Source organism: Chiloscyllium punctatum, chromosome 14, assembly GCF_047496795.1.
Source record: "Chiloscyllium punctatum isolate Juve2018m chromosome 14, sChiPun1.3, whole genome shotgun sequence".
Lineage (NCBI taxonomy): Eukaryota > Metazoa > Chordata > Chondrichthyes > Orectolobiformes > Hemiscylliidae > Chiloscyllium > Chiloscyllium punctatum.
This window is the reverse complement of record NC_092752.1, coordinates 16,569,763-16,579,905: the sequence shown is the minus strand read 5'-3', so window position 1 is coordinate 16,579,905 and position 10,143 is coordinate 16,569,763. Positions and strand designations below refer to the sequence as shown.

The window sequence follows — 10,143 nt, the reverse complement described above, 5'->3', positions numbered from 1 at the left end:
ATCTCCCACTTATTCTATCTCCTAGTGTGCCTAAACTGCAGAACCTTTCTCTGCTACCTCTGTTCCATTCCCATAGCCTGAATCCTTTTTTCTACTACATTCAGAATCTCTCATTCCAAACTCCTGTGCATCCATATCATGAGAATCTTCCATGAACAATTATACTACCTGGCATACTCATAACTTAGAATCTTCTACTGATTCCACCCTGAAGATATTGCCATGTTTTACTGATTTCTTGTGGATCATTTAACTTAGATGGCGACAATGTGTTGTGGAATGATGCTAATCGTGAGGGTTCAATCCCTGTACTGACTGTGAGGTACATGGGTGGCTGTCTCCTTGCCTTGCCCATTTTTAATGTGGCATGGTTCCCCTCAATCCAAAATAACCAACTGTTTCTCATTAGTTGAGAGAGATGGCTATTGATAATAGCTTTTGTATTCTCCTGCCTTCATCCTTCCTGTGCTCCAGCACCCAAGTACATCTTGAATATTCTTTCCTGTTACATGTATTCAATATAAAATACAGTGAAAAGTGTGCACCATCGCTCGTACATAAACACCATTCACAAAATAAAACTTAGAGAGTTGAACTTTTCCTTCTCTGCTGCTATAGCATACTGCTGCCAAAGTCCTGCTCTGGGTGTTCAGGCTCATGTCATGCCGCAGTGAGTGTGTCCCGCTCTGGTTTTCCCAGCCCATGCCTACCGCACAGAGTTTCCTGTTCCAGACGTCCCAGCCCACGCCATACAGTACAGAATGTCCCACTCTGGGCTACACCAGCTCATGCCATACTGTAGACAGTGTCCCACTCTGGGCTACACTAGCTCATACCATCCCGTAGAGAGTGTCCCACTCTGGGCGATACTAGCCCATGCCATATCGCAGAGAGTGTCCTGCTCTGGGCTACACCAGGCCACACCATACCGTAGAGAGTGTTCCACTCTGGGCTACACTAGCCCATGCCATACTGTAGAGAGTGTCCCACTCCAGACTATACCAGCTCACGCCATACCATATAGAGTGTACCGTCCCAGGCTACACCAATCCACGCCATACCATAGAGAGTGTCCAACTCCGGGCTACACCAGCCCATGCCATAGTGCAGAGAGTGTCCCGTCCTGGGCTACACCAGCCCATGCCATACTATAGAGTGTGTCCCATTCTGGGCTGCACCAGCCCACACCACACTGTAGAGAGTGTCCCACTCCAGGCTACACCAGCCCACGTAATACCAGAGAGTGCGCCACTCTGAGCTTCACAGCCCAAGCCATACCACGGAGAGAGTGTCCCGCTCTGGCCTTCGTGGCCCACACCATTCTGCCATGAGGGGCCTACTCCACATGGAAGTGAGAATCCCACTCCAGGCTTCACAGGCCAATCGATCATCTCTCAGTCACGCTGCCTCTGAAAACACCACCCACTCAGGAGCCTATCGAAGCTGCTTCCTGCTGAAGAGCTCTCTTTATCAAATACATTTCAGCAGAAAGAAAAAGAGTAGAAGGAAAAAGTAAAAAAGAAAAATGCAGATGAGGAGGACAAGCCCTGGCACAGAAGCCCGAATGCAGTCTCCTGCACCACTACATCCTCTCACTATTGCTGCGGCACTGCAGTCTCTCTGTAATCCCACACCTTGCAATGTCCCTGATAGCACAATGAGTTCCACACCACTGATTGACATCTTGTGCCTCGCATTCTCAACATTCCAAAAATTCTCATTCAATCCTTGCACCTTGTGCACATTTTTTGTCACCAGACATTCCAAACATAAACTGGGACTGCAATAGTGTTAAGAGTTTAGATGGACAGGAATTTGTTAAGTGTGTACAAGAACATGTTCTGATTCAGTACGTGGATATTGCAGCTGGAGAAGGTGCAAAACTTGATGTACTCTTGGGAAATAAAGCAGGGCAGGTGGTTGAGGTGTCAGCAGGAGATCACTTTGGGGCCCGAGACCATAATTCTGTTAGTTTAAAAATAGACATGGAAAAGGATAGACTGGATCTAAAAGTTGAACTTCTAAATTGGAGGAAGGCTAATTTTGACGGTATTAGGCAAGAACTTTCAAAAGCTGATTGGGGGCAAATGTTTGCAGGTAAATGGATGGCTGGAAAATGGGAAGCCTTCAGAAATGAGATAACAGTCCAGAGACAGTTTATTCCTGCTAGGGTGAAAGAAAAGGCTGGTAGCTGTCGAAATGCTGGATGACTAGATAAATTGAGGTTTTGGTTAAGAAAAATAAGGAAGCACATGTCAGGTATAATGTGAGGACAGTGTTTGACTAGGATGGACAAAGTTAAAAACCACACAACACCAGGTTATAGTCCAACAGGTTTATTTGGAAGTACAAACATTCAGAGCACTGGAGCAGCGCTCTGAAAGCTAGTATTTCCAAATAAACTTGTTGGACTATAAACTGCTGGTGTGTGATTTTTAACTACGTCAGGTAAAAACAGAAGAGATCGAGTGAATCCTTAGAAGATTATAAAGACCGTAGGAAAATACTTCAGAGGAAATCGGGAGGGCAAAAAGGGGACATGAGATAGCTTTGGCAAATAGGATTAAGGAGAATCCAAAGAGTTTTTATAAATACATTATTGACAAAAGGGTAATCAGGGAGAGAATAGGATCCCTCAAAGATCAATCGACGTTTCGGGCATCAGCCCTTCTTCAGGAATCCTGAAGAAGGGCTGATGCCTGAAACGTCGATTCTCCTGTTCCTTGGATGCTGCCTGACCTGCTGCGCTTTTCCAGCAACACATTTTCAGCTCTGATCTCCAGCATCTGCAGTCCTCACTTTCTCCCCTCAAAGATCAGCAAGGCAGCCAATGTGTGGAGCTGCTGGAGATGGGGGAAGATACTAAACAAGTATTTTGCATCAATGTTTACTCTGGAGAAGGAAATGGAAGATATAGAATATGGTGGAAATAGATGGTGATGTCTTGAAAAATGTCCATATTACAGAGGAGGAAGTGCTGGATGTCTTGAAACATAAATCCCCAGGATCTGATCAGGTGTACCCTAGAACTCTGTGGGAAGCTAGGGAAGTGATTGCTCGGCTGCTTGCTAGATATTTGTATCATCGATAGTCACAAGTGAGGTGCCGGAGGATTGGAGGTTGGTTAATGTGGTGCCACTGTTTAAGAAAGTTGGTAAGGAAAAGCCAGGGAACTACAGACCAGTGAGCCTTACATCGGTGGTGGGCAAGTTGTTGGAGGGATTCCTGAGTGACAGATGTACATGTATTTGGAAAGCAAGGACTGATTAGGTATAGTCAGTATGGCTTTGTGTGTGGGAAATCATGTCTCATGAACTTGATTGACTTTTTTGAGGAAGTAACAAAGAGGATTGATGAGGGCAGAGTGGTGGATGTGATCTATATGGACCTTAGTAAGGTGTTTGACAAGGTTCCCCATAGGAGACTGGTTAGCAAATTTAGATCTCAATAAATACAGGGAGAACTAGCTGTCTGGATACAGAGCTGGCTTGAAGATAAAAGACAGAGAGTGTTGTTGGAGGGTTGCTTTTCAGATTGGAGGCCTGAGACCAGTGGTATGCCACAGGATTGATGCTGGGTCCACTACTTTTCATCATTTATATAAATGATTTGGATGTGAACATAGGAGGTATCGTCAGTAAGTTCAGATAACACCAAAATTGGTGGACAGTAAAGAAGGTTGCCTCAGAGTTCAACAGGATCTTGATCAAATGGGCCAATGAGCTGAGGAGTGGCAGATGGAGTTTAATTTAGATAAATGCGAGGTGCTGCATTTTGGAAAGCAAATCAGAGCAGGACTTATACATTTTATGGTAAGGTCCTAGGGAGTGTTGCTGAACAAAGAGACCTTGGAGTGCAGGTTCATAGTTCCTTGAAAGTGGAGTCACAGGTAGAAAAGATAGTGAAGAAGGCGTTTAGTATGCTTCCTTCATTGGTCAGAGCATTGAGTATAAGAGTTGGGGGTCATGTTGCAGCTGTACAGGACATTGGTTAGGCCACTGTTGGAATATTGCGTGCCGTTCTGGTGTCCTTCCTATCAGAAAGATGTTGTGAAACTTGAAAGGGTTCAGCAAAGATTTACAAGGATGTTGCCAGGGTGGGAGAATTTGTGCTTTTGGAAGAAGCTGAATAGGCTGGGGCTGTTTTCTCTGGAGCGTCAGAAGCTGAGGGGTGACCTTACAGGGGATTATAAAATAATGAGGGGCATATTTAGGATAAATAGACAATGTTTTTTCTCTGGGGTGGGGGAATCCAGAATTAGAGGGCATAGGTTTAGAATAAGAGGGGGAAGATATAAAAGGGACCTAAGTGACAACTTTTTCACACAGAGGGTGGTGTGGGTATGGAATGAGCTGCCAGAGGAACTGGTTGAGGCTGGTATAATTACAGCATTTAAAAAGGTATCTAGATGGGTCTATGATTTAGAGGGATATGGGTTGAGTGCTGGCAAGTGGGACGAGATTCGGTTAGGATACCTGGTCGGCATGGACGAGTTGGAGCAAAGTGTCTGTTTCCGTACTGTACAACTCTATGACCTGCCCTAAACTTATATGAACATGGGGAACATCTCCGGGTCACGTGCACTAATCAACCCCACCACCCCATGGCTGAACATTTCAACTCTCCCTCCCACTCTGCCGAGGACATGCAGGTCATGGGCCTCCTCCACTGCCCGACACCTGGAGGAAGAACGCCTCATCGAAGGGCTCCTGCCCTAAATATCAATTCTCCTGCTCCTTGGATGCTGTGCTTTTCCAGCACCACTCTAATCTTGACTCTGATCTCCAGCACCTGCAATCCTCACTTTCGCCCATGTGCACATCCTGGGGTGGGATTTGAACCCAGATCCACGAGGCCAGAGGCAGGGACACTACCACTGTGCCACAATAGGGCAGCTTTACTTTCCATACAACGGATGCCCCCAAGGATGCCAAGCTCCGCCCCCATGGCGTAAGTCGCACACGTGCTTTGCCCTGCCCTCTGACGTTGACACATTCCAACCCATCCATTGTGCGAGATCCCGCCCATCGATAAGCCCCGCCTAATGTGTGATGCCTCGCCATGACCCCGCCCACCGAGACCCATCTAACCGTTGCCCGCTCATCGAAGCAAGCCCGGCCCATGCACGACAAGCTCCGCCCATCGGCCCATGACCCCGCCCACCGAAACCAGTCACGCCCATAGCGACAAAGCCCGCCCATCGAAACAATCGCCGCGCATCGAGGCCAGCCCCGCGTCGCGAGACAAGCTCCGCCCACCGGACCAGGCCCCGCCCTACCTACGCCCCTGCCCCTGCCACGCCCCGCCCTGTGACCCCGTGAGGCGGAGGCGGGCCTGGCCCTTGGCCGTTGACGGCGCCGTGGATGAAGCGTCGAGTCGGGCAGTGGACGGAGGAGAAAGCGGGTCGGAGGAGGGTGGTGGAGCCGGTCTCACAAGGCCAGAGCTCAGAGCGGAGACGGTGGCAGCAGCAGCAGCTGCAGGAGGGCCGGGCAGCCTCAGCGGCGGGAGGAGCGATGGAGCCGGGCGACCTGAGTGTGAGGCTGGGCCTGGGCGCTGTGCTGCTGTCCGCTCTGGCGGTGCTGCTGGTGGGCGGCCTCACTCTCCCTGGAGCCATGTCACAGGGTGAGACCGGAGGTACCTTAGGGCCATCCAAGGGAGGTGTTCGTGTCTGGGGGTGGGGGAGTCTGGCTGGGTGGGTGAGGGTGGGGGAGTCTGGGGGTAGTTGTGGGGTGGGTGGGGGTTTACTGTTCTCAGATCTTGGGGAGTTTTTAAAAATACCAAAACTAATGGGTTTGGGCATCACTAGCCAAGTGAGCATTTATTGTTGATCCCTGTATCCCCAGAAGGCAGTTAAGAGCCGGAATACCTTGCTTGAGTATTCCTTATACTCTGTTAGTGAACAAGGTGGATTTTTACAACAATCAGTAGTGGTTACACGATTACAATTAGATCAGGTTTTTATTCCAGGCGAAAGTGAGTACTGCAGATGCTGGAGATTTAGAGTCAAGCTTACTTGTGGTGCTGGCAAAGCACAGCAGGTCAGACAGCATCCGAGGAGCAGGAAAATCGACTTTTCAGGCAAAAGCCCTTCATCAGGAATCATTTTTATTTTTATTTATAATTCCAGACTTATGTTGGAGTCAAATTTCCCCATCTGCAATGGTGTGACTTGAACTCATGTTTCCAGATTACTATCAGTCTAGTTTCACTGCCACTTCTACCTTGTTTTTGTATTTATAGAGTATCTGTCACCATGTGTCCCACCAGCCAGTGTTCCAAAATACTTTACAACCTATTAACTATTTGTTGTTTCATTACAGTTATAACTCAGAGCTGATTTAGGGTTTTAAATTGGCTGAGAGACAGTGACGTTTTAATATTCTTACAATTCTCCCTGAGTTGAGTCAACAACAAGGTGGTACAGTAGCTCAGTGGTTAGCACTGCTACACTGATGTGACTTGAACTCATGTTACCAGATTGTTGTCAGTTTAGTTTCTCAGCCATTTCCACCTTGCCCTTGTATTTATAGAGTATCTGTCACAGTGTGCCCCTCAGTGTTCCAAAATACTTTACAAAGTATTAAATATTTATTGTGTAGTTACTGTTATAACTAAGAGCTAATTTAGGGTTTTTAATTGGCTGAGAGAGAGACTTAATATTCTTACGTTTCTTTCTCTGAGTTGAGTTAACAACAGGGTGGCTCAGTGGTTAGCACTGCTGCCTCACAGCACCAGGGTCCCAGGTTTGATTCCAGCCTCGGGTGACTGTGTGTGGAGTTTGCACATTCTCCCCGTGTCTGCATGGGTTTCCTCCCACAGTCCAAAGATGAATTGGCCATTGTGTTTAGGGATGTTAGTCCAGGGAAAATGTAGTGTGTTACGGTAGGGGAATGGGTCTGGTGGGATACTTGGGGGGTTGGTGTGGACTTAGAGTCATAGAGATGTACAGCATGGAAACAGACCCTTCGGTCCAGCCTGTCCACGCTGACCAGATATCCCAACCCAATCTAGTCCCACCTGCCATCACCCGGCCCATATCCCTCCAAACCCTTCCTTGGACCAAATTACCTGTTTCCACACTGTAGGGATTCTATACACAAACAACTGATTAACAAACTTTTAACTCAAATGGAAGAATCTTATCCGCTGAATTGGGGCTGACATATCTCTCAATTAGTGACTGGCATAGGTTATTTAGGAGAAAAAGAGGACTGCAGATGCTGGAGATCAGAGTCGAGAGTGTGCTGCTGGAAAAGCACAGCCAGTCAGGCAGCATCTGAGGAGTAGGAGAATCAACGTTTCGGGTTGAAGTCCTTCATTAGGAATGGTTATTTAGGTGTTTATTCCACGGCCGTTTGAGTAGGTTTACTGTGTTTAATTTAGCTTCTAGGTTTTTGCTACAACAGTCAGGATGGGGTGTACTAGTGGGGTATCAGCATACTCTTGCATGTGACATTAAATGATTGTCTTTCAATCATGTGTCCTGGATGGGCAATGATTTGGCTGTTTACAAGCAATAGTTTGTGCCTTAAGATTACTCAAGTTTTTGAATTATAATTTAGTTGTAACTATAGTGGCCTTGAGTTGAAATGATGTGCCTTCCTTCCAGTGCTGTGCTGAGAGAATGCTGAAGTTGTCAAAACAGAGCTTTGTGTGTTTTCTAAAGTGAAGCTTAAAAAAATCTACAGCTCTATTTTGAGGGAGAGTACAGGAGTTACCCCTCTGTCCTAACCAATATTTATCTCAATAAAATCTGATCAATGTATTGCTGTTTGTGGGAGCTGGCTGTACATGAATTTGCTGTCTCGTTTCCTATGCACATCATAAGATGTTTCATTGGGTGCAAAGTGTTTTTGCTTGTCAAGTCTGCTTTGCTGTTTAATAAGATAGTTCTGATCTGATTGGGGCTTAAGTCTGTTTTCTTGTCAGTTCTCCATAACCTTTTAACTCTTGTCACCTAAATATATCTGACTCAGCCCTGAATATATTTAATTGCCCATCTCCCATGCCTCTGAATGAATTGATTTTTAATAAGATTCACGGGAGGATAACGATTCATAATATTGTGGGACTTGCGTCACAGTATATATCAGAAAGTCAATCTGGAGCTAGAGTCATGGGGGTCTGTTAATAGAATCCAATTTTTAAACCAAAGGTCACTGGAGATTAGCGAGTTTTGAGATGCTGCACCAGAACGTTATTTCAATGAGCCAACACACACTGCAGCACAGAGGAACTATGCAGAGCAGAGGAAAATCACGTATACAGTGTGTTCAAAAAGAATGGGTAGCCAATGAACACAGTCCACTGATTTCTCAGCAACAAACCCTAACAAGCAGACAAAACACATCCAGAAACCCCAGCCAGTCTCCCCTGCAACAAATACATCTCAGAAATGACTGCCAGACTACTCAGACCCTTTGACATCATGGTAGCCCACAAACCCACCAACACAGTAAAACAGCAGCTAATGAACTTGAAAGACCTTATTCAGACAACAAGCAAAACTAATGTCATTTACAAAATACCGTGCAAGGACTAACAAACACTACATTGAACAAACAGGCAGAAAACTAGCCACCAGGATATATGAACACTAACTAGCCACAAAAAGACATGACCCTCTCTCACTAGTATCCTTACATACGGATGAGGAAGGACATCACTTCGACTGGGACAACACATCCATCCTAGGACAAGCCAAACAAAGACACGCATGAGAATTCCTAGAAGCATAGCATTCCAACCGGAACTCTATCAACAAACACATCGAGTTAGACCCGATCTACCACTCCCTGAGAAAAGGAACAGGAAGTGACTTCACCACAGGAAATGACATCACCAACCCAAACATAAATAGAAAGCAGGAATTTTCAGCATTGCTTTACCTGATGTCCACTGAAGATGTTACCTAGTAAGGTAACAAAACATCTGGAAATGAACCTTGCAGCTCAGTGAGCAAACCTACATCCAAAGTCACTGGAGATTGCTCATGTCAATGCTTCCTTCACTCATCTAGTGAAATCTGCTCATACATCAAAAGAAAGGAAAAGCTAGCCCTGACATCTTTTTAGAATTTGAATTTCTAATGGTATCAGTGTGAAGTAACTTCTGTTTCACCTGGTGCAAATTGATGTGAGAACCTTATGTATGGGTTTAGTCTGCTTTAGGAAGCAAGTCTTTAAGTATTATCTTGAGGGCACTTTGGAAGCCAATGCCATCCAGTACATTAATCCCATGAGTCTAATTAGGAACCCATTTAATTGCATTCTGATTTAACATATTAAATTATTACACATGAGCTTTGGGCATATGGTTGCAATCTATTGCACTGGATCTTTTACTTGGTTATGCTTTGTAAAACAAACAAATTAAAAAGTAGAATTTTTTTGATTGAGTGCTTTGTTTTCTCTGTAGATTTGCCGAACGTCTGCTCCTATCTAGTAACCGAGGTGCTTTGTATCAAAATGAGTGTATGTGACTAACATGTTTCATTGTAACCACTCATTGCTTTATTAAGCGACACTAGATTAAGCTAAACTGAAGTTAGATGACGCAAATATTGCTAACTTGCTGGTAGAATAAAGATCAGAGAAGATGGGCAAGCGAACTGAGACTCTGGTACAGGACTCTATTCAGTAGGTGTGCAAAATAATATAGTGGGGGTAGTATAGTCAAGGAAGGGGAGAAAGCAGAGTGATTATGCACCTCTTTTAGCATGAGTGCTTACAACAGCTCTTACTCTTGTAAAGGGTTGCATTCTGGCTGGAATGGGAACTGTAATTAATGATCTAGGTGCAACTCTCAAGCATGCAGACATTGAGCAGTTGTTAAAGGACAGGAGATATCAGGAATAGTTCAATTGGACATTGTTTAAGATGGTGCGTTTATATCTTCCAATCTGGCTGCTCCTAAATTGTTGAAATACCTGTCAAGAGCTAACATGGTGAATTTGTATTTTCAAACCTGTATGTTTTCTTTAAAATAAATCTCAACTGTTGTCAGTATCCTGAGAACCTTCCAATTAACTAGAAGTGCAGTGATTAAAATGGTGCCAGAAGAAAAGACAATGTGATTGATTCATTAGAGGCCTGAGAGAAGTTAAGATTTATTTTGCTTTCAAGCATTTGTGATTTGTTTTTC

The 10,143-nt window shown here is 45.2% G+C and overlaps 2 protein-coding genes across 3 annotated transcripts in view; both read left to right on the top strand.

Annotated features, from left to right (window-relative positions):
• Window positions 1-10,143, top strand: part of hpse (heparanase) — a 194,155-nt gene that overhangs the window by 71,860 nt on the left and 112,152 nt on the right. The window lies entirely within an intron of this gene.
• Window positions 5,301-10,143, top strand: part of hgsnat (heparan-alpha-glucosaminide N-acetyltransferase) — a 54,071-nt gene continuing 49,228 nt past the window's right edge. Inside the window, exon 1 of one of the 2 annotated variants that reach the window (XM_072583956.1) lies at window positions 5,301-5,634. In XM_072583956.1, the coding sequence (XP_072440057.1) occupies window positions 5,364-5,634 (271 nt within the window). In that variant the 5' untranslated portion in view covers window positions 5,301-5,363. The remainder of the gene's footprint in view (window positions 5,635-10,143) is intronic. The other variant, XM_072583957.1, reaches the window with a different exon arrangement.